Genomic DNA, 25,251 nt, shown 5'->3' on the forward strand with positions numbered 1-25,251 from the left:
ACTGTGGACATAAAAAACCAATCAGGATTGTTAGGTGAATATGTTCTCTTAAATGGGAGTTAGAAATGAAGTGTCTTGAAAAGAGCTCTGACCTGGGTATCACATGATTGAGTTCTGGTTCCAGCTTAGATTCCGAAAAAATTAATGATTTGCAATTAAACTTGTTTTCCAAGTCTCTGTGTTCCCACTTAAACTCAAGAAATTTGAGTATTCAAATTCTACCTATAACAATTTCTGTATGGCCTCATCCGATTCCTTAATTTCAAATACCATGTACAGACAGCTCCTGACGTAGGATAGTTTGACTTACAATTTTTCAACATTATGATGGTGCAAAAGTGATACACATTCATTAGAAACTACTTCAAATTTTGGATTTTTATCTTTTCCTGGCCTAATGATCTGCATTATGATACTCTCTGGTGACGCTGGGCAGTAGCAGAGAGCTGCAGCTCCTGGTCAGCCACTCCAGATGATAAATTTATAACCGTTCTGTACCTATCAACCATTCTGTTTTTTTTTTTTTTAAGGGGGGGAAGGTAATTAGGTTTGTTTATTTAATGGAGGTACTGGGGGTTGAACCCAGGACCTCATGCATGCTAAGCATGCACTCCCCCACTGAGCTATACCCTCCTCTGCAACCAGCCTGTTTTTCACTTTCAGTACAGTAGTCAATAAATTACATGAGATATTCAACACTTTATTATAAAATAGGCTTTATGTTAGGTGATTTTGCCCAACTGTGGGCTAATGTTTTAGTATTGAATGCTTTTAAGGTAGGCTTGGCTAGGCTATGGTGTTTGGTAGGTTAGGTATATTAAATACATTTTCCACTTAGGGTATTTTAAACTTACAATGGGTTTATCAGGGTGTAACCTCATTAAGTCGAGGAAGATCTGTATTATTACACATTCTGTAAAATGCTGATGACCCTTGTCTCTCCAACTTCTATTTCTCCCTTGAACTCCAGACTCTTAATGTTCTCTCACACAGCCATAATCTCCTGGATACCTCACGTGCGGAAACACTTATCTCCTTCCCCAAGCAAATTGCTGCGCACATGCCTTCTTCATCTCCACAAATTCACCGCAGTCTGCAGTAGCTCTGTTCAAAACCTGAGAGTCATCTTTATTCCTTTCTTACTCTTGCAGTTCACATCCACTTTGTCAATCAGTGTTTGGAGAGCAGCCTGTGGAATATACCTAGATTCTGATCAGTACTGTTTCCACTGTTTAAATCACTAGTGGTTTCCTATTTCCTTTAAAATGAAACCCACGCTCCTTCCCTTCAGTCCACATACAAGCTGTTACAGTGGCTCTGATACCCGACCCTCCTTGATGTGCATTGTTACATCGGCCCAGGTCTTCCTTACCCCTGGTATGAACTGCACAGGTGGGCAGTAAATCACAGAGGAAGAGCAGAAGCCCGTCTTGGAGTCTTCACTTGTTGGTTTTACTTTTTCTTTTCTTTCTGTATTTTTTTATTCAAATTTATTGAGGTAAGTAAGATTTACATACAATATGACACACCAGTTGAGAGTGTACGGTCAAGTGAATTTTGACAAATGATTATACATCCATGCAAAGGCCGCCACAATTAAGGTTTAGAACTCTATTATCCTTAGGTGTAAGAGGCTTGTAAAATAAATGAGAGCCTCTCTCCCTTCACAGTTTTCTGCTATAACAACTGAACATTTTTGGCCCATGTTCCACTAGGCAAGTTTTTCTCAGTTTTGACTGGACTGGACTGCAGAATAACCAAGGAAGCTTGAAAATTCCCAATGCACAGGAAACACTTCACACCTATCAAATCAAAATATCAGAATGAAACACGCATCCGTATACATTTTTTAAGCTCCCAAGCGCAGGCAATGTTGAGAACCATTGTAATTTTGTAAATGTAATTTGAGCTCTTCATCCTCTTCACCAGGTGAACACTTACCCAGTCTTCAAATCTCACCTAAAAGGTCACTTCCTCAGGGAACTCTTTCTGAACTCCTCTCCTATCGTGGAATCTCCTTCCTGTTTTATTACATTTACCCGTGTTTTTGTTAATGCCTATATCCATCATTAGATTGTAAGGTCCCCGGGATCTAGCACATGCCTGACACGTAATAATATATATAAATGAATGAATGTATAAATGAATAAGAATGAATGGAGATGTTTGTAGCATCACTTAGGGCACGTTAAGGCAGACGTCAGCACACGTCCTCGGACAGCTTGATGAGGCACTTGGCGCTTCTCTGGCCCTGCAGGAAAGACCCTCTCAGGGCCAGCAAGGCAGAAGCACCGCCCTCTACCGGAAGAACGAGCTGGCGCTTCCGCGGCTGTGCAGGGAAAACCCGGCCGATGCCGCATCTTTCGGCGCGGCCGGCGTTGTGCGGCCTCCAGTCGATAGAAGGCGCTGTGGATCGACAGCAGCTTCCGGCCCGCTTTTTCCTTCCTCTTGTCGCTGGCGCCAGCACGTCCTGTTTTCGTTGGCCGCGCTCTGATGGCCGCTGCTACTGTGGCTGTTGCCGCTTCTTAGTGCTGCTACTCGCCCGGAGATCCGAGAGCAGCGTTGTCTCATAACTTTCTCAGGTTCTCCTGCGCGTAGTGCCGAAGGGCACAGCTTTCCCGCGGCCGGCGGCATGGGCCGGGAGTCACGGTGAGGAGGCGCGCCGGGCGGGGGAGCGGGCGAGCGGCTTTCTTGGAGTGGGGGAAGAGGCGGGAGTTGAGGTGGCTGTGGGGCCCGGCGCGGCCCCACGTGCGGCCAGCGCTGCCTGCGGCCGCTGGAGGGGATGGGGGACCTCCGCTGAGTGAGTGGCTGTTCTTGGGTCGGCGGCGGGCACAGGGTTCCCCTGCACTGGTATCGGCCTGTTTTGAGCCCAGGACGTCCTCCGAGACGTCAACCATATCCCTCCATTTCCACGGAGCTTACCATGATCGTCTCAGCCGGTAGTGATACCAGTTGAATTTCTAACCTCTTCACATTTGCAGCATTTCTTTGGCTACTTTTGTCCTTGTGTGTTATTTTCTTAAGTCACTGAAAGGGTGTAGACATTTTTGCATCACCTACAACACTCTTCATGACTAGGCTTTTACTGAGACACAATAAATACTTGTTACATGGATATTTATTTCGCAAATAGATCTCGGGTTTCTTTATTGTGTGCTTTTTATCCTTTTTAAACTGTTGACTCTAAGAATCTTATTAGCACAATGATCTCTCTTCAGAACTTTAGATTGTTGCCTGGTTTGGGATCTTGAGATTTTTATCTGAAAGGTGAGTATTTGCTTAATATTTAGCAGTGACTGAAAGATCATTTATATCTAGGATATAAATAATTAATAAAGTAATAGTAATTTATGGAGGTATAATTAACTTTCAAGGAAATGGACAAAGCTTAAGGGTAGAGCTTGTTGGAATTTAGCAAGTACATAAAGACTGTTTCCATAACGACAGAAAATTCCTGTGAAGATCTTTTAAATCTCTGTGAAATCCTTGCTGTTCATCTGGCCACCCAGACTAGAAACCTGAATGTGATGTTTATTTGACTTTTTCCTTTCTCTTTGCCTGCATCCAGTTTGATTCTCTGCCCTGTTGCCAATTCTGCTTTCCCTGACTTAATTCAGGCCATAATCATGTATTGCTCAGACTGCTATACATGCCTCAAAGTGATTATCTTCCACTGATCTTGTCTCCCAGTTGATTTCACAGTGCCTTCAGAGTGCCCTTCTGAAATAAACATAAGATTATCTCACTCCCTTGCTTTCATGTCTACTGGTTCTTACTGATCCAAGACAAAGTGAAACTAGCACAGCCTTCAAGGCCCTTCTCAAATAAGTTGCTTCCATCCCTTCAGCCTTCTCCCCCACCTCTCTGCCTTGCATGGCCTGTGCACTAAGTTTGTTTAGGGGCTAGTGAGAAGCTCAGAGATAGGAAGGAGCAGGGTCTTAGAGAAATAAGTAAAGAGCCTAGTTTGCCTCTGTATGTCGATTTCATGAAGGGCTGAAGAGAAGTAGTAGGAGGTAGGTTCTGAAAGGGACTTAGGCCCAGAATGTGGCTGGACTGTAGATTTAGTTTAGAAGATAAGAATTTATTTGGGAGCTTTTGAACATTTTGAGTAAGGAGTGTGTGTGTGCGCGTATGTGTGTGTGTGTGTGTGTGTATGTATGTATGTATATAGTAGGAACAGAATACTGCTTTATTAAGGCTACCCTAGCAGCAGTGTGTAAAACAGATTTAAGGGAAAAAGGAATACAAGTAGGAAAACCAGGGATCTTCTAAGATGGCCTAAGAAGGTGTGTCTGATACTGGATAGTGACAGTGGAAATTCTTGAGGAGGTGATAAAATGTGAAAGGAATTACAGAGGTAAAATTGGTGATAGTTGATGTTTTATTGGTTGTGTAGAATGAGAAACAAAAAAATATTGAAGACCACTGATGGTTTGAGCCTACTAAGTGGAAGTTGGGATGAATGATTTGGGGATGGAAAGATAACAATTTGGGTTTCTACTTACTGAACTTCAGATGTTTGGGGTATAATCAGGTGCACTCATTACCTATTGATCTGATATTAACCAGCTTACGTACACTGATAATCCCATTTATATTTCTTCATGAACTCAGAGTCATATTTCAACTGCCTACTCTACATCTCTACTTGGATACCAATATCCTGATTTCCACCTTCCTCTCAAATCTGCCTCAGTCTTCCTATCTTAGTAAATGGCAGCTTCATCTTTCTATTCAGTCCTATCACGAATCTTGAAGGCACCAATGACTTTTCCCTTGTCACACGTGATTTTTAACGTCATTAAAACCAATCATTGCTAGCTTCAAAATATCCAAATTTTGACCCTTCTCAACAACTCTACGACATTCTGATCCAAGTCACACCACTTACTTGGATGATTGCTTTAGCATTCTAATCTATTTTCCCTGCTTCTGTCCTTGCCTTTCTTTGGTTTGCTCTCCCCTCAGCGACTAGGGTAATACATTAAAAACATTAGTGATGTTATCTTACTCCTCTTCTTAAAATCTTCCAGTAGCTTCTCATCTTACTCAGCGTACAAGAGAAAGTCCTTTTAATGGACTGTAAGGCTCTCCACGTTTGGCTACCATGCTATATCTCTGACCTCGTCTCTTGGCACTTTCTCTCATTCAGTGCTAGCCACATCTGTTTTTTTGCTGTTCCTTGAACACACCATTCAAGGTTCCTCTTCAGGGTCTTTGCACTTGCTATGCCTGGAAAGTTTCTCCCTGGTATATCTGCATGGTTCCTTCCTTTACTTCCTTCCAGCCTCTGAAATGTCACTTTATTAATGAGACCTTCCTTAATCACCTGATATAAAAGAACAAACCTCCCACTTCCCATTCTCTTTCCTTTACTCTCATCTGTTTTTCTCCATAGCACCAAATGCCATGTTGCATACTTATTTCTTTACTTGTCTGTTGTCTGTTCCTTTACCAGATTGGAAGCTGCTTGGGGCCCAAAAGCAGGAGCTTGGTTTGTTTTGTTTATTTTTATTCCTTCTCTTTTAAAACAGTTTTTCCTGTTTACATGTGCTATAGCAGAGGGGCTTATTTTTCCCCCCAATTTTAGAAAAGTTTATGTATAAGAAGTTCTTTTAGTGTTTAATTTGCTGAGATTTGGGGGAGAAATGTGATAAAATAAATAAAAATGTAATGGAGGCTAACTGTGTTTGCTAAGCTAAATCTTAAATTTGTTAATATTCTAGCCACTATCGGAAGCGATCAGCATCACGGGGACGCTCTGGAAGTCGATCTAGAAGTCGCTCACCCTCAGACAAAAGAAGTAAACGTGGAGATGACAGACGATCTAGAAGCAGAGATAGAGATAGAAGGAGAGAGAGGTCTCGTAGCAGGGATAAAAGAAGATCTCGATCAAGAGACAGGAAGCGTCTGAGGTAAGACATTACTTTTGAAAGACTCATGATAAATTGGGCCTTTTCAGCTACATCTGTCTTCTTCAAAAATTTTGGATTAGAATTTAGTGGCCCCTTTGCAGGCCCTGTACTTAAACTCCAGCTTGTTTGATTAGGTACAGAAGTGATTTCCCTAGCACAGACTCTCAAACACTATTTTAAGTTTAGAAACTTTAGGTGATATTTCCTGTAATTCAAAGAGAACTCTTAAAGCCCCCGAGAGAGGTTAAAAAAAGAAGTAAAAGCTAAGGTTATATGCCATCAGGGGTGTTCTATACTAATCTTGTCCCAAGAGAGCTGACCACTCTGTTTAAAGAACCACTAAAGCTGACAAAAGGAAATGCCGTAGAGCCATCTCCAGACCCTGCTTGCTGCTTGAAACTGTTTTAAAGAACTGTTTTAGTAAACCAAAGAACTCCTTAATTTTTATTTTATTTTTACGTGATTAAATATTTCTTGGCACCGCTCAAGCAGCCATGACCTTTCTGGAGGTCAAAAACAGTCTAAATGAAAATCATCTCCCCCATACCAAAAAGAAATTCTTTTCCAGTACAGTTTCTCATTAAAATAGGAAAGAAGGTTGTAGAGGTGCTATGAACTGATACAAAAGGAACTTTGACTTTATCTTTTTCAAGCATTGGAAGGAGAGGTTGCAGAAGTGTTAACCTGGTACTCGAAGAAAATATTCCCTCCAAGACAGTGTGAATAGTGCTGACCTACTCAATTTCATGTTATTTAGTCCCAGGAACAATTTCATACAGTTCAGTCAAGTACTTGTTAAGTGAAATTGGTCATTTAAGATTCGGTCTTTGACTTTTTGGTGTGAAAGTAGAATCACAAGGTTTTAGAGCAAGAAGGATTTTGAGATTATATAGTCAAGTCTCTATATTTTATAGATGAGGAAACTGAGACCCAGAGAGTTATTCTGCTCTGTGTATGTCACTAGTTAGTAGCAGCACTAGGGTAGAAATTCTTGTCTCCTAATTTTCACATCTGGGATCTTTCCACAACTCCATTCTGCCCATCCTTATACTTAGGTTTAGGCTATCGTTGAAATTTAGGTTTCCTTCTCTATGTCATAGATTTCAAATAGCTACTATTATGTATTTCCTGGGTTTTTTTTTTTTCAAAAAATATTTTGAAATTAGTATCCTTAATGTTTTCCACTGACCACTTGTAAGAATTGGCTTTACTTGTTCCTCATTTACTTGATTTGGTAGTTAATTGTAATTGGCTTTAATAATGATGATAATTCAGAAGATTCTTTCATCAGGAGGCAGAACCATGATCTGAAATAGACCTTTTTGTAAATGAAAAGTGTCCCCCTTTCAGGCGTTCCAGAAGTAGAGAGAGAGACCGAAGTCGAGAGCGAAGAAGATCTCGAAGTCGAGACAGGAGACGTTCCAGGAGTAGAAGCCGGGGCCGGAGATCCCGATCCTCCAGTCCTGGCAATAAAAGCAAGAAAGCTGAGAATAGGTAATGTTTTCATTAGCTGTGTCTGTCATGCAGGTTGGGAACAGAGTCTCTTCCCTATGCTGCCTTTTTTTTTATAAATAATTACTGAATTTGGCTCCTACCATGAGGCACATTTGTTGGATGAATTTTATTTTAGTAGATTATAAAGCTTATAATGCATTTGGAAAATATTAGATTCTGTTAGTTTTAATATGTATAATGCATTGTTCTTTTACTTAATACTTGCTGTTAATGGTCAGACATACATTTTATAAACATCTTTGAGGAGCTATGTTTTTTCCTTTAAAATTATTTTCCTCTTATTTCTGATGTTGATTGACAAATAACTTTTTAGTTCATGGTATGCATTGTTGAATTGCTATTCATGATGGGTGGACTTTCTGCTTGTGTAAGTTAAATGTACATGTTTCCCTAAGACACCAGTCTTAGGGAATACCATTCCATTTTGAGATTTTAGTTTTGTCTACTAGACATAATATGTGTATTCTTTATATTTTTCTTGAAATGGTATGTTCTTTGCTTATTATTGTTTCTAAAGTGGTGTCTTGGGAAAGTTGATACATGGACTTGTATCTGTTTTCTATGTTTTGTTCATATTAATTATAAATATTTTTCCAATGTCATTTAACTTTATAAATTTTACCACAGTCAGTGTAATAATATCCATTTGGATTATTTTAAATTAAAAATAAAATATAAATTCAGAAAATGAGTGAAATATAAACATGCAGTTTGGGTAAATAATTATAAAGTAAGAGCCATGTAACCACAGCAGGGTCAAGAAATAAAACATTGTACTATGGGAAGCCCTCCATGTCCCTTCTCCAACCCAGCTCTCTACTTCCATATGTAAAACCGCTCCTGACTTCTGTGCTAGTGATTTCTTTTTATTTCTTTATAGTTTTACCACCTTCATTTATATCTGAAAAAAGAAGTTTAGATTTATATGTTGTTAAACTTTTCATGAATGAGTCATGTATTTTGTCTGTTTGCTCAACATTAAGACTAATCTGTATTGCTTACAGCAGTAGTTCATTTTCATTGCTGAATACTATTGCTGTTTATTTATCCATTCTACTGAGATAGATGTTTGGGTTGTTTTAACTATGGGATATTATGGATATTTTTGTATATATACCTTACATGCATGTGTATGAGTTTCCCTTGGGTGTTTATCTAGGAGTGAAGTTACCTGGTCATAAAGTAAACAGAGCTTCATTTTTACTAGGTAATCCCAAATGCTTTCCGAGGAGTATGCACTAATTACCCTTCCACCAGGAGTATATGAAAATTGTCTTGCTCCATACCCTTGCCAATATTTGGTATTGTCCGTTCTTTTAATTTTTATCTTTTTGGTAGACATGTAATGTCAATATCATTGTGGTTGTAATTTGCATTTCCCTAATTACTAATGAAGTTGAATACCTTTTCATATGTTTATTGGTCATTTGGATTTCCTCTTTTCTGAAGTACATTTTTTTTTGCTCATTCTTCCCTTGGGTTGTTTCTCTCTTTAAAAATTGATTTATAGGAGGTTTTTGTTTTTATTTATTTATTTTTTGTGGTGGGGGAAATGATTAGATTTATTTATTTATTTTCTGAGGAGGTACTGGGGATTGAACCCAGGACCTTGTGCATGCTAAGCATGTGCTTTACCACTTGAGCTATATTATCCCCCAGTTTTTGTTTTTAAATATTCTGAGTTGTTTTTTGTCAGTTATATGAGTGGCAAATATATTACTCTGTAGCCTGTCATTTTACTCTGTAATGATACTTTTGATGAACAAAGACTTAGGAAAGAAGAAACATTCATAAAGTGAAGAAAATAAAGTGAATTGAGGAAAACATTGAAACTTGACAAGGGCAATGTGAGAAAAAAATTATGGGCTATATGCAGTCTAAATATAAAAGATTAGTGTATTGCTTTTAACAGTATATTAAAAAAATACAGTGATAAACTAGTTGGATTTATTCCAGGAATGAAGATTGGTTTAACACTAGAATATCAATCAGTGTAATACTCTATATTAATAAGATTCAAAAAGTCATAGTTATCTAAGCAGATTGAAGAAAAGCATTTTCAGGGGAGGGTATAGTTCGGTGGTAGAGTATGTGCTTAGCATGCACAAGGTCCTAGGATCAATCCTCAGTAACCCCATTATAAATAAATAAATAAACCTAATTACCTCCAGCCCAAAAAGACAAAAAAAATGCTAAAAAGGAAAGCATTTTATCTTCAATGTACATTCATGTTGAAAGTTCTTAGCAAACATGAGAAAAGTATTTGACAAACTGATTATAAAAATACAAATGAAAAGGGCATAAGCACTTTTGAGGAACAAGGTATGAGGGCTTGCTTTGTCAGGTATCAAGAATGATCATAAAGTTATAGAAATTAAGATAGTGTGGGGGTTTTTTCCTTTTTTTTTATACAGACAAATAGGTCAGGAGAACCATATAAAGACCTCACAAACAGATCATTTGTTAAGTGACAGTGATGACATTGTAATCAGTGGGGAAAAGTTTTTTTCAATAAACGGTGGTAGAGTTACTTGCTATCCTATAATGAAATAGGGTGACCTATGTTGTTCTGTGCATAAAAAGCATTTCCAAACAGATTAAAGACCAAATTAGATAGCAAAGCTATAAGTTTTTCAGAAGTTTTTACTAGAGAGTAACTTTTTTATTTTATTTTTTTGTGGGGGCGGGGAGGAGGTAATTAGGTTTATTAATTTTTTAGAGGCAGTACTGGGGATTGAACCCAGGACCTTGTGCATGCTATGCATGTGCTCTATCACTTGAGCTACACCCACCTCCCTCCCTGAGAATATCTTCTTTACCTTTGAGTCACTTCATCAGATCTGAAAGGATTTCTAAGATGCTTTAAAAAGCACCAGTCATAAAGGGAACAAAAAGATCAATTAATTAGATTACATTAAAACTAAGGAATTTTACTCATTTATGCCGTTAATATGGTCAAAATGCTAGCCTCTTGGAATTTTATATATTGCTGTATATATAAATTATCTTGTAGACTATTGATATCTTGTCTCCATTTGTTAAATTTTACCTTTCTAACTTAAATTTTGTCATTATTTTTATATAATATGTCCAGCTTTCCTTTGGTTAAATTCCGGATGTTTAATAATATGTGCAGTTAGTGTTGTGGGATTAATTCTCCATTGAATTTCCAAGGTTTTTATTAATGGAATATAAGAATTCACTTGACTCTTGGAAGTTTTTTTCTTACCTAAAAAGTAAAATACAAGTGTATAAAAGTATTTTAAAATTAATGTTCCCAGAAACAAGTAGATGATATTTCTCTCTTTCTCTTTTTTGCTAGGTCTAGGTCTAAAGAGAAAACAGAGAGTGGGGAGAGTTCTAAAGAGAAGAAAAAAGACAAAGATGACAAGGAGGATGAAAAAGAAAAGGATGCTGGTGTATGTTTACTAACAAATAATCATATAATGTCAAATTTGTTTAAGTGACAAATTCTTACTAATTTTTTTAATGCTGTATGTCTTATTTTTAAGGAAATAACAAATATGTAAAATAAATAGATAAGATAATATTTATCCCCCTGAGAAAATTTTTCTGAAAAAAATTGCATATTTATACACTTTATGTTTTTTATGTACAAAATATGCACTATTCTGTACCTTTTTGCCATTTTTGTTATGAAGTATTTTATGAATGTATAAGGTCTTAAGAATAATAAACAGCAGTATACCAACCATCCAACTTTAGGAATAGAATACCTTTCTACTTTCATTCTTTAGCTGCATAAATAGGTAGAGCTCATTGTTTTGAATGCCTGCGTAGTGTTTCGTTGAAAAAGGGTAGATACATATTTAGGTTATTCCTGGTCTGCAGTTATAAACAGTGGTGCATGTGTTTTGGTGAATATAGGTTAGGGTAAATTGGTATCAGGAAAATAAATGGCTTTGTCAAAGGGTATACAGCCTTCCTTCAGTACCTGAGGGTGACTGGTTATTGGACCCCCACAGATACCAGAATCTTCAAGTCTCATTTAAAATGGCGTAGTATTTGCATATAATTTAGGCACATCCTCCCGGTATACTTTGTCATCTCTAGATTACTTATGATCTCTACTATGATATAAGCACTATGTAAATAGTTGTAAATACAATGTAAATGCTATTTGAGCAGTTGCTGGCATGGGGCAAATTCAAGTTTTGATTTTTGGAACTCTGGAATTTTTTTTTCTGAAAAAAATTTGAGTTTGTTGAGTTCTGAGGTTGTGGACTCACTGACACAGAGGGCTGTCTGTATACATTTAACATTTTGATAAGTAGTATCAACTTGACTTCCAAAAAAGTTGTATGAATTTTCACTTTAGATTTTAGACATATGAAAATGTCTGTTACCTCACATTCTTGCCAACATGGGTATTTCAAATTTTAATTTTCACCAGTATAACAGGAAGAAGTTTCTTATTTTGAGTTGCATGTCTTTAAATATGAGTAAATATTTTTAAATGTTATGAACATAATATAAACTAGTAAATAAGGTATTTTAATTTATATACTATTTGTATTTTGAATTGCCTATTTGTATCTTTTGCCCATTTATAGCTCCACATTTTTTTTATTTTAGTTCTGTTTTTTTAGTGGGTATTTTTTTTTTTCAAGGAACCTGCTTACTGAATAGGGTATCTAAGAAAAGATGTAACACAGGAGGTCTGGGGGTCTGGTTTCTGTTAAAGTTTCTACTATGGAATGACTGGGGTGACTTTGAGAAAAATACCTAAGCTTTCTGGTGTTCATCTTTGGAGAGGATGGAATTATTATAAAGGATATAAATTCAGGAGCAAAACTTTTTGTTTATTTAAGAAATAAACTTACTTTAAAAATACAAACATAATAAAATATTAGCCAAGTCAGAAATAATTCTCTGTAATCCCAGGTTCCCAAAATGCCATCATCATTATAATTTATTAATATTTGGCTGATTTTTACATTTGTATTTCCATACTTGTCTATAATGGTAGCATGTATAAAATTTTTATTTCTATAATGCTTAATCTTTAAGTCCCTTTAAGATTATGGCTGTGAAAATGACTGCCTCTCTCCTCTTGGGAGTATTATTAATAATCTTGATAAAGGCTTTAGAATGGCTGTTCCTAGGAAATTTAGACCTAAAAACTAAAAGACCAGAACTTCTTAATCATATTGATAAATAGTTTTTATTTAGTCACTAATTTGTACTAGAAAATTGCTTTTCATGTAGGCAGTCTTGGAGGAGTTCAGAGGATTTAAAGTTGAGAATAAGTAGGGAACTTGGCTTACTAATTCATTTAGTTTCTAGTTTGAAAGAGAAATTGAATTCATGTGTGCATATTGTTTGTAACTAGAATAAGCTTAATTTATAGTGTTTGAAGTCTTTCTTAGTTGAAGGTGCTTTTTATTGTGATTTCATTTTGCTAGTATATTCATGGATATATTTAAAAAATGTGTGATCTAAATCTCGTCTAAATTTAGGACTTTTGCATATACATCCATTTTTCCTTTTTTTTTTTATACTTTGTAGAAGTTATTTGGAATGTCACTTCCAGTAAAATTGTTAATCCTTATTTCCCTCTCTCTTATTTCTCTCTCCCCCACCCCAAGAACTTTGACCAAAATAAACTGGAAGAAGAAATGAGAAAGCGGAAAGAAAGAGTAGAAAAATGGCGAGAAGAGCAACGTAAAAAGGCCATGGAAAACATAGGGGAACTGAAAAAGGAAATTGAAGAGATGAAACAAGGGAAAAAATGGAGTTTAGAAGATGATGATGGTATATTCATTTGTTAGACTAATAGCCTATATAACAATTCATGTAGAATACTCTAGAATTATAAGTAATATTTTATATTGGAATTTTTAGGCCATTTTTTATTGTAGAAAAAGATGCATAATATAATGTTTACTATTTTAACCATTTTTAAGTGTACAATTCAGTGGCATTAAGTACATTCACAGTGTTGTGCAGTCATCACCACTGATTTCCAGAGCTTTTTCATCATTCCAAACAAAAACTCTGTACCCATTAACCAGTAATTCTCCATCCTGTTCTCCCCACCCCCCCTACTCCCTACTTCCATCTATGGTAAGTGCTAATCTACTTTCTTTTTTTTTTTTTATGCTTAGTTTGTTTGTTTGTTTTTTAATGTAGGTACTGGGGATTGAACCCAGGACTGCACACTTGATAAGCACACAGCCTACCACTGAGCTATACCACTAACCCCCAGCCTACTTTCTGATTCTTTGGATTTACCTATTTTGATTACCTCATTTAAGTGGAATCGTACAATGTTTGCCTTTTAGTGTCTGGCTTATTTCACTTAGCACAGTGTCTTCAAGGTTCATCCATGTTGTAGCATGTATCAGAATTGCCTCCATTTTTAAGGCTGAAAAATATTACATCGTATGTGTAGACTGCTTTTTGTTTACCTATTCATCTGTTGTTTCATATATAATTTGTTTCCATCTTTTGGCTATTGTGAGTAATGCTGCTGTGAGTATCAGTGTGCAAGTATTGGTTTGAGTCCCAGTTTTCAGTTCTTTTGGATATAATACCTAGAAGTGGAATTGCTAGATTCATACTGAGATTTTTAAATGCCCCTTTCAATGTTGGTATTAAAATTTATATTGTAGAGTTCAGTAAGGGTCACTGTTTTTGCTTTAGAGTGGGGAGTTGGGATCTTATGGACTCTTTTCTATAGCTCTTTAAATTCTTTATTCTGAATGTTAGTAATGAGGGTAAATTAAGGGCATGTTTTCACATCCCACTGATTTTTTATAACTTAGAAGAAAAACATTTCCCCTCCATATCTGATTTTTGACTTGTAAGATTTTGACTTGTAAGTGGAAGAGTAAGATTTTATAGGAAAAGGGAATTTTGCTACATTTGCTGTGAAAATTCCTGTGAATTTTTCATTTTCTGTGAAAGTTCTACACGGTGTTTTGTTTTATTTATTTATTTATTTACTTATTTATTATATTATTTTTTAAATTGCCATATAGTCAGTTTACAATGTTGTGTCAATTTCTGGTGTACAGCACAATTCTTCAGCCATACATAAATATAAATATATTCATTTTCATATTCTTTTTCACTGTGAGCTACTACAAGATATTAAATATGTTTCCTTGTGCTATACAGTATAAATTTGTTTATCTATTTTATATATACCAGTCAGTATCTGCAAATCTCAAATTCCCAGTTTATCCCTTCCCACCCCCCAGGGTGTTTTGTTTTAAATCTAAGTGGTAGTGATGTTTTAGTTATATTAAAAACATTAGATTGTCTTGAATTAAGAATGTACTATGATTTTTTGTTTCTGTGATTTAAAGAAAGATGACTGAAAGAAAAGAAATTAAACATATCCTTTATTGAACATGTCTTTTCCACAAAGTTTTTAGTTCTCCTTCTACTACTGCTCAGTGTAGTTGTAAAATTTAATATCAGAGACCCATTTCTTAGGCATAATTAATCTTTCTGCCTGTTTTCAATTTAATGATTTATAATATATTTCTTTTATTAGTAGTATTATTCAGAACTAATACATGCTTGATTCAAATCCTTGCAAGTGCGAGTATTTGAACTGCAATGTTCTTGGGTTAATTGGAAAGATGGATGTTTGTGTAGTAAGAGTAAAGGTTTTAATGGTGATGTGTGGTCTGATTATGAAGTATTTCCTCTTGAAACATGTATTCAAAGGAAGTGTATCCTGATATTTTAGATGATGAAGATGATCCTGCAGAAGCTGAAAAGGAAGGAAATGAAATGGAGGGTGAGGAGTTAGATCCATTAGATGCTTACATGGAAGAAGTGAAAGAGGAAGTAAAAAAGTTTAATATGAGAAGTGTGAAAGGTGGTGGGGGAAATGAAAAGGTATGGAATTTTCTCCTATTTTATTTTTAAAGAGTTATATTCCTAATTGGATAACTTGAATTCGTTATTGTATTGACCTACTACTGACTTGCATGAGTTTATAAAGTTAGTGTTTTCGTTTCCTTCCCCATCTCAGCAGTGTCACTACTTTTTCTAAGTAGCAGAGATACTGCTAAGGTGTTCTTTTGGAAGTCACTCTCATTACCATCATCTTTGTTCAGTATCTTTCCTTCCTTGTTGCCTTCTCATTAGGTCCTCTCCAGACTTCTCCAGCACTCCTATCTTTTATACTCCTGATCCTTTTTACCCTAGTTTATTTTTCTTTTTCTTAATAGCATTTACTACCTTTTAACAAATTATATAATATAATTTTTAAGTCATGTTTGTTTGTTCCTTCTTTCTTCTAAAAACTGTTTTGTTTATTGATTCACCCTATGCTCCCAGAATAGTATTTGACTTGTCGAATGAGTAAAAAGTACTGTTTAGTAGTATTTTTAAAATAAATTGTGTTGTATAATATTATATAAAATTATATACTATATAATAAATTACCTATGTATTATTGTGTTACAAAATATAATGTGATTTATTACATTTTAAAATTTAAACAAGTTAGTAAGAGAAAGCAAACTGCTTATTGTATTTTTATAAAGTTGTCACTAATAATTAAATTAATTTGAATTATAAATTGTGACAGTTAATTTATTTCATTTGGCATATATTTTGTGTTTCAACTTTGCAAAATATTTTATATTCTCTTTTTATTTTAGAAGTCTGGGCCAACAGTCACAAAAGTTGTCACTGTTGTGACAACTAAAAAGGCAGTTGTAGATTCAGATAAGAAGAAAGGTGAGCTCATGGAGAATGACCAGGATGCCATGGAGGTAATTCTTCATGATTTTGACTTTGTTCACCCATCCTAGAAGTATTTATTAGAAAGCATTGATGGAGATGTGCTTTACAGGTATACAGTTTACTGTTAGGAGGAATTCTCACTATTCTGAACAGTATTATAGTCAATTATCCAATTGGTAGAACATTCCAACATCTTTGACGTCTTGCTGTATACTTGCTCTGATTTATAATATTGTGTTAATTTCAGGTATACAGCAAAATGATTCAGTGATATATATATATTTTTTTCAGATTCTTTTCCATTATAGGTTATAAGATACTGAATATAGTTCCCTGTGCTATACAGTAGATCCTTGTTTTATGTATAGTAGTGGGTATCTATTAATTCTAAACTCCTTACGTATCCCTCCCTACCCCCTTCTGCTTTGGTAACCATAAGTTTGTTTTCAATGCCTGTAAGTCTCTTTCCATTTTGTAAATAAATTCATTTGTATTATTTTTTAGATTCCACATATAAATGATAATCATAATATTTGTCTTTCTCTGTCTGACTTAGTTCACTTGGTGTGATATTCTTTAGGTCTATCTCGTTGCAAATGTGTCCACTTTTTGATTCCCTCTTGTCCCTCATCAGCTCATCCCAGACATGCAATAAGGAAAGAAGAAACGAAGTAACGGCATGAATTAAATTTTTTCCCCCTTAATATGCATTGTAAAGACTTTATATAGAGAGAATGATAGCAGAACTTCATTAAAGCCTTGTTAGAATTATTTTCTAAATTTTAGCTTCATATTGTTATTGTAACTTTCTATAAAGGCAAAGAAAAAATAAACTAACTTGGAAAATTCAGAAAATAAAGTCAAAGCCACAGAATATATTTTAGGATGGGAGGATTTTAAAAGCCAGGACTGTTTTTTTCCCATAAGGAGAAAATAGTAATGAAATTAACTTTTAATTTTTTTTTACTTTTATAGTATTCTTCAGAGGAGGAAGAAGTCGATCTTCAGACAGCCCTTACAGGCTATCAGACAAAGCAGAGAAAGCTTCTGGAACCAGTAGATCATGGAAAAATTGAATATGAGCCATTTAGGAAAAACTTTTATGTTGAAGTTCCAGAACTAGCAAAAATGTCTCAAGAAGGTAAAATTTTTAAATGTATTTATTGGTTATTGTAGGAACAGAGGAGAATACATTTACGTTGCCTGGGAGGAATGTCCATAGGTCTGAGTTGGTGCGTAAATAGGAGGAATTTGCCTGGTTTACCCAGGGAAGTGAGAGCAGGAACTGGAGGGCGAGAAGTCATTCTAGAGAGTGAGACGACATCTGCAAGGATTTGGAGCAGTGAGGAGTTAGTCTGCTTTTGGAAACATTAAAAAAATGAGCAGAAATTTGTTTGGCTCACGTTATTGAGATTTATAACTTTTCACTGAAGCTAGCAAAATATTGTTAGCCTTTTCTGAGATTTGAGAGTTAGGAACTAATGTGAGTCTGTGTGACATTAATAGAATAAGGATAATCTTGACTACTCTGGCTTGAAGAGCAAGTGGTTATGTTACTTCCCAATTATTGTTCTTTTATTGCTGCTGCAGTTGAAGTCAAAATAAAAGCCAAATTGTAGAAATCAGGGTACTATCTTTTGTCCCTAGTTGGTTACAACAGTAATCCCTTTAACTGTATCTCTGAGCTCTGTCATGTAGATTTTTTATGGAATTATCTTTGGGAGCACTAAAAAAGAATTGAAGATTCTTAATTTTCCTATGCTTAATTGAAATTAAGAGGCACTAGTAGAATAATATTAAAGAGTTTTTAATCTGAATTTTGTTTTGTAGAGGTGAATGTATTTCGGTTGGAAATGGAAGGCATTACTGTCAAGGGAAAAGGTTGTCCCAAACCAATTAAATCTTGGGTCCAGTGTGGGATTTCCATGAAAATCTTAAATTCTCTCAAAAAGTAAGTGGTTGTCCACATTTTTGAATGTCTTCCACTCAAAATAGCCCTTTTACATAAATACTTCCTTTGCTTTTATTTTTACTCTAATGGAAAAAATTATTTTTACTTTAACAGCTTTACTGAGATACAATTTACATACCATAAAGTTTACCCTTTAAAGTTTACAATTTGATGATTTTTAGTATATTTTATGGGGTTATGCCATCATCACTGTAATCAAATTTTAGAACATTTTCATCATCCCATAAAGAGACCTCTATCCATTAGTAGTCATTCTTCTCCCTTCTTCACACTAGGCAACCAGTAATCTACTGTATTTATAGATTTGTCTGTTCTGGACATTTCATATAAATGAGATCATACTAACATAGTCTTGTGACTGGCTTCTTTCACTTAACAAAATATTTTCAAATATTTCTACATCATCCGTGATGTAGAGTGTCTTAGTACTTCATTCCTTTTTGCCAAATAATATTTCAATGTATGGATATACATTTTGGAAAAGTTAAACACTTTGAGAGTCCCAGAGATAACAAGTCTTACTTTCTTTTGGTTTGCTTTTTAAGGCATGGTTATGAAAAGCCCACGCCAATCCAAACGCAGGCGATTCCTGCTATCATGTCTGGACGAGATTTGATCGGTATTGCCAAGACAGGAAGTGGAAAGACCATTGCCTTTCTGTTGCCCATGTTTAGACACATCATGGATCAGAGATCATTAGAAGAAGGAGAGGGGCCAATAGGTATAATTCCCTTCTTTATGCTTTTTTTTTCAGATAACAGCTTTGTTGTCAGTTAGTCAGAAAGACCTGATGCTTTATAATGTTAATTAGAACAATAAAGATGTCATGATGTGCAGTTCCTTTATAAATCTGGCACTTTGGGGCTGATTTCCCCTTACCAGCAGGTGGAGTGAGAATCTTCAGAGCTCTGGAGTGACATCTCAGAAGTACAAAAACAGCCTCTCCTGGCACAGCTCAGTTTTTAAACTCTGACTCAGCAGGTAGACTCCTCGTGCATATGTTTATTTATGTTGAGGTTTGTTCTTAGCCCGTATCGGTGGATCTATAAACTCAACATAGAAGATTGTAGGGAAATGTATTTTTCCTTTTTCTTTTTTTTGGCCTTAAAAGGCTATGATGCCAGCATTTCATTCAGGATTAGGTCTTCAGATTCAGTTTTCTTGATTCATTTGGCAGAGATCTCTTCTCCAAGCTTGAGTAGGGTTTTGGAAAGTTGTTCAGCTCCTCTCTTGGCAACAGAGGGCACAGTATATTTCTCCTTTGTCTGTACCCTTCAGACCAAGGTTGTTTCCGGAAGCCACGGCATGGCTCTGCAGCACAGTGAGTCACCTGATTATCTTTGCTCTGTGATTTGCAATTGAGAATGGTTTGCATTCTTTTCAACCAGGTATTTTCCTGATGGTTAAGTAAGGCATTTAACTCTCAGTTATATTCCTATATAACTTGTTCTTTAAGTCTGTTTAAAATTATCCTTCACCACAATCTCCGCTGTTATAAAACTTTTGAAATAGAGTTTTCAGAGGTGCGTAAAATGAATTAAAACAAAAATTAGACTAAGAGATCTGAACTTGACTGCAGAGTTTAAATTTAACACTTTAAAGCATAGTCTTAAGAATTTTGATAGTTAGGCTTTTGACATATTTATCTTTTCAGCTGTCATCATGACTCCAACTCGAGAACTGGCTTTACAGATTACGAAAGAATGTAAGAAGTTTTCAAAGACCTTGGGACTTAGAGTGGTCTGTGTTTATGGAGGAACAGGAATCAGTGAACAGGTAGTTATAAAGGAACATGCAGTTTTTCCAGTCTTTTTCTCGAGTGATTTAATAATGTAAAAATGATTTTTGTTTTGAGGTTTTTTTTTTATAGTAATTGCTTCTAAAATCTTCAAAAATGAAGTGTGAAAATAGTAGTAAGAATGAGTTGTATTAACATTTTATTTTAGAATTTTTGAGTCATTTTCATATCTTAGCCTTCCTGTTATTCTTTCCCTGCTCAAGGATGCATATATTTTTTCCATTTTACAGATGTTCAGAAAGGTTAAGTTGACCAAAGTCTTTGGCTTAGTAGGACTTTGTTTGTCCTAGAACCTAGGTTTCTGATTCCTAGATCAGCATTTATTTTCTCTAAGTGACATCTTTAAAATGTGTTGATGAATGAATACATTAATATCAAAGTTTCATCTGCATTCGTAAATGATTTTGGCAAGAATTATTTAAGCATACGTTCATTTACTCTCCTAAGGCATTTCTCCAAGTGTCTTTTAAAGAGTGATAGTTATCAGATATTTTCTCGAACTAGAAAAAGGGAAAAAAAACTGAGTTCTATGGTCAAAAAAGTGTTTGAAATGTTGGATTATATAAAGTTAAAATAGATTTCTTTCCTGCTGAACTTTTTAGTCTTTAATGAGCCTAATGTTTATTGTGATGCTAGAAAAGTGGCATAAATTAAGTGACATTTTCTGAACTTATTTAACCACAAAATCCTTTCTGAGGAGTTGTCTTGTCAGATTCTAGACACATTTTGGGAATATTTGCTGTTGTTATCCCAGTGGTATTTTAAGCATTTGAACTTGGTTTTCTAAGTTTACCTTTGTCAACTTTTTTGGCCACAGCCTATAGTAAGAAATACATTTAAAATATAAGCTAATACACGTATGCACATTCTATTTCTATAGAAGTCAAGCAAAGTTTTATGATGTCTAACATAGCCTGGTATTTTCCAGTCTATTTCATTTTAAAAATGCAGGTTTTGACTTAACTGATTTCATGATTCACCAATGGAAACAACTTTCAATTTGAAAAACACTGATGTATATAATTGGTTTATTTACTGCTTTTTCATGTTCCTTTCTTGGTTTTAAGGGATCTTGTCACATTAAAATTGATAAAAATCTCTGGTTTTCATTTGTTTCAAAGTTACAGCACCATGTGGTCATTTGCTACTAACTGTTTCTTTATTAGTGCTCCAGTCTTTTGAAGAATTAGGCAGGGAACTTTGATGTCTTCTAATCAGACCTTGCTGTCCTACCTTATGGAGCTGTACAGGACCTTGTACAGTGTTTTCAATAATCTGTGCTTAAGCATTAGTGATAAATGAGCTATAAAATTTCATCTTTTTTTATTAGATTGCTGAGCTGAAAAGAGGTGCTGAAATTATTGTTTGCACACCTGGTCGAATGATTGACATGTTAGCAGCTAACAGTGGTAAGTCAGGGATGTTTTTTAGTTCTCTTTTCTCCTTTTTGAATTCTATACATTTTTGTTAAATCAAAGCAGATACAAGAAACCACCAAAGGGTTTCTACATTTCTTCTTAAAGCTGTAATATCTTAAAATTTGTGTTGTAATAAGCTTATTGTTGCAAGAGTTCATAGTATTTTTGCAATTTAATTTAAAATTTCTTCTCAGTACTTCATTTGATTCTTTTAGCCCTTGAAGTGAAGTCTGCATCCAATTTTGGCCTAGCTTTGCTTTTGAAAGGGTGGGGGCTATCTTTTTTTTTTTTTTTTTTTTTTCAGTTGTACAATTTAGGCTTCTCCACAGGGACTAGTATTTTCTTGCAGTACTGAATAAATTAAGATATTGCAGCTTTAAGAAATTTTATCTTTTGTAAATATTGCATGTTTTTAGCTCAGATACTGTGCTTTGTTAAATTATTCCCTATCAAAACTGTTACTAAACTGTTGACATTGTTTAACTTCTGTGGAGAAAGTCCCTTCAAGATTTATAGAACTGGGCTTCCGAGACTTAAACCATCAAAGGTAGGTAATTTAATGCTGTTCCCAATCTTGCAAAACTAATTGGGGCTGCAAATGTTTATGTGAAATACTTAAACATTGGGAAGCATTTATTTTGGCTCATTTCAGTTTCTTGAAGAAAATGCTTTCAAAGGTTTCCATTGCAGTATTCATTTTATATATATAATAGAATATTAAAAACTATGAGTAATGCATGTTTCTAATAGCATTCTGCTTGGATTTCTGTGTACATTTAATTCTAATTCTACATGAAGTTGGTAAAGTGACATTGAAATTGATAAATCATTGTGCTTGTACAGCATATGAAAAGTTTTGGGTTGAATGCTGATAAAATAATCCCTTGTTTTTTCTCAATGCTCCATTAAGTCTCTTCCTGATATTCATCTTGATTAATTTTACCTTTTTCCCTTACTTATCCTTTTGGTTTATATTTAATAACTATTTCATACATGTTTTTGCCAGGTGATTGAATCAACAATTGATAGAAACGCTTATATTAATCCTTTAGAAAAGGTTTCCTGTGTATGTATTTAGTTTTTCTTGGCTAAGAAGCCAGTTGCATTTATTTAAACCAGTGGGAACACTTAGTAAAATTGGATTTGTACCTTTGTATAGAAAAATGTATATATGTAATACCTTTGGTATTTAAAATTTTTGTGTAATATGTTAGTTACCTAATGATACTGAGTAGCTTCTGTTTTTACTGTTTTGACATGCCCATTAGAAGCTTCTAACTATATATAAGTAGGTATGTACTACATAAAATAATGTAAAGAAAGGTTTTCTGCATCTGAAATAGTTAGCACTGGAACTTGCTTTCCACACATACGCTGTAATCTCTAATATGTTTTTTCCTAGGTGATGCTGTCAGATAATGGCTGATGTGGCTCGATGCTCCATCTCAGTCTTAGTTTTATGATGTGTTTTGGAGAGGGCTGTTTTCTGAATTTTACAGGTTCTTCAGGCCCTACGATGGTATGCAAGAGACGAGTTTGACAAAATAAAGGGCCTCATGTACCCATTGTCAGAAAGTATTTGCCATTAGATTAAGATATTATAAATCAAAATTTCTTTTCACTGTTTAAAGATACCTAACTTACCCCTCTGGTTAAGTCAGGCATTTTAGTTCCCTTTACAGTTTTTTAAAGTTTTTGGTAGTCATAAAATGAGTTGTGACTGATTTTTAGTTTTCTTTTTGTCTTTATTTTTTTTCTTCATGTTAGGTCGGGTTACAAATCTTCGAAGAGTGACGTATGTTGTTTTAGATGAAGCAGACAGAATGTTTGACATGGGTTTTGAACCACAGGTACTCATTAAATTTCTTAGTGTTTTGAACTATAAAATAAACCTTGTAACTGCCATAAGAATGAAATGTTTGCATGGTTTCTCAAATTCACACACATCTTTGTTGTATGGTAGTACAGTGGAAAATTAGAAGTGGAGTGCTATAGAAATTTAAGCTTTCATTTTTTTTTATAGTTTTCACTGTACTTCTAAATAAATTGCTTTAATGCGTGGTTTTAACTACCTCACCATCTAGATAGCACAGCTTGTTTACATTCTCCCCATGTAAAAACTAAAGCTCAAAGCATTTGTCTAGCTTTAAATTTTTATATTCTTCATATACGCTATTTACTCAAATACAAAGTTTCAACAGTACAAACTTAAAGTTAGAAGCACATGTTAAAAGGTAGTAGTTTTTCTTAGCAATAGCAGTGTGAGTTGTCAGTGTGCTATGGAGGCCAAAGAAACTTTTTTTTTGATCACAGACTGCAGTATTAGAAATGGGGTATTGGAAAGGGATAAGGTGAAAGTCGTGTTCAGTGTTTTCAATCCATTCATGTGTTCTCCAAAAAATAATAGTGTATATATTGTGTGTAGATTTAGGGACAGAATTCTAAATGAGATATAGAGGAGCATAAAACAGAATCAACAGGACTGTGGTAACCCTTGAACCAAGTGAGAAACAGTTAAAGGAATGAGGGGTATTTAGTTTGAAGTAGGGGGTTTGATATCATCCTTTAACTCTTTGAACAAAGGCTGTCACATAAAAGAACCATTGAATTTATCCTTTGGGTCCCAAGGAGTAGAACTGGCACCCAGTGGGGATGCTGTAGCGAGCTTGATACGAGCATAATGTGAGAAAGACTGGATAAGCATTATTAGGAGATTAAACAGGTTACTTGGTAGGAGAGAGATATTAAATATGCTTTTCATCCATGTGCTTGAGTAGAGGCAGTGTCCATTTGCGGAGATCAGAGGGAATTGAAGAAATAAGTGGAAGATGGATCTAGGTGCCCTTTAATGTCTTTCCCAATCAGTTCATCGATTTTTATCATATTCATGGGACTTTACAACTGTCACCACTATTCAATACCAGAACATTTTGATTGCACTCCCCCAAATAAAACCCTATCCCAATTAGTTGCTTTTGTTTTAAATCCTATCCTGTGAATTAAAAAAAAAAATCTCCTTTCTATTATATTTTGTCTTTTTTGGAGAGTGTAAAAATAGACACATGTGTTCAATCTTCCATCTTTCCCTGGAAATTGATTTCATGACTTTTTCTTGATGTATTCTTTTGTTTGGGACCGCTTTTTCAGTAGAAAGAACTCAGAAGTACATTTTTTGAATCTTTGCATGTATGAAAATCCTTAGTCTGTCCTCATATTTATTTGACATTTAGCTAGACTTGAGGTGAGAATAATTTTCCTTCAGAATTTCTTTTAGTTTCCATTGGTTTTCTTGAGAAATCCAATAGTTATTCAGTTATTAACCTTTTGTCTTTAATTTGTTTTTTTTTTTGTCTTGAAACTTGTTGAATCTTTATCCTTAATGTTCTGTAATTTCAGTGGTGTCCTGTCATTTAGGTTTGTTTTTTCCAACAAATGTCCTGACTACTTGGTTGGTTCTTTCAGTCTAGAAACTCAAATCCTTCACTTCTGAGAAATTTTCTTGAATTTTTGATGATTTCCTTCTTGTTTTCTGGAACTCTTATTTGGGTATTGGACCTCTTAGACTCATCCCTTACTTTTCCTAATTTTTCTTCCCTTACTTTTCCTAATTTTTCCTAAGTATTTTCCACCTCTTTGTCATTTTACCTTACTAGAGATTTCCTAAACTCTAAGCTTTCAGCCTATTTAATTTTTGAATTCTGTTTTCTTTTCTAAAAGCTTAAAGTTTTAATTTCTAAAAGCTCTTTTCTTTTCTCTGAATTTTAATTTTAAATAGCATCCTGTCTTTGTTTCATAGGTACAGAAATTTCTCAATTTTCTCTGGGTATTGCTGATAGTTTTTTGAAACTTTCATCTCCTTGCATAGTCTCCTCCTCCCTCCTTGCTTTTTTCTTTCTGTGTATG

General features: G+C 34.9%; 1 protein-coding gene across 2 annotated transcripts in view; it reads left to right on the forward strand.

The window, feature by feature from the left end:
* Window positions 1–2,466: 2,466 nt before the first annotated feature.
* The window catches only part of DDX46 (DEAD-box helicase 46), a 50,497-nt gene continuing 27,712 nt past the window's right edge, over window positions 2,467–25,251 (forward strand). For both annotated transcript variants that reach the window (XM_032476774.1, XM_006179621.3), the window contains exons 1-13: window positions 2,467–2,649; window positions 5,727–5,915; window positions 7,266–7,409; window positions 10,753–10,849; window positions 13,040–13,205; window positions 15,154–15,305; window positions 16,076–16,189; window positions 17,136–17,301; window positions 17,991–18,111; window positions 18,678–18,853; window positions 19,787–19,908; window positions 21,261–21,339; window positions 23,116–23,198. In XM_032476774.1, the coding sequence (XP_032332665.1) occupies window positions 2,633–2,649; window positions 5,727–5,915; window positions 7,266–7,409; window positions 10,753–10,849; window positions 13,040–13,205; window positions 15,154–15,305; window positions 16,076–16,189; window positions 17,136–17,301; window positions 17,991–18,111; window positions 18,678–18,853; window positions 19,787–19,908; window positions 21,261–21,339; window positions 23,116–23,198 (1,626 nt within the window). In that variant the 5' untranslated portion in view covers window positions 2,467–2,632. The remainder of the gene's footprint in view (window positions 2,650–5,726; window positions 5,916–7,265; window positions 7,410–10,752; window positions 10,850–13,039; window positions 13,206–15,153; window positions 15,306–16,075; window positions 16,190–17,135; window positions 17,302–17,990; window positions 18,112–18,677; window positions 18,854–19,786; window positions 19,909–21,260; window positions 21,340–23,115; window positions 23,199–25,251) is intronic.

Source organism: Camelus ferus, chromosome 3 (assembly GCF_009834535.1).
Source record: "Camelus ferus isolate YT-003-E chromosome 3, BCGSAC_Cfer_1.0, whole genome shotgun sequence".
In the NCBI taxonomy this organism is placed as follows: domain Eukaryota; kingdom Metazoa; phylum Chordata; class Mammalia; order Artiodactyla; family Camelidae; genus Camelus; species Camelus ferus.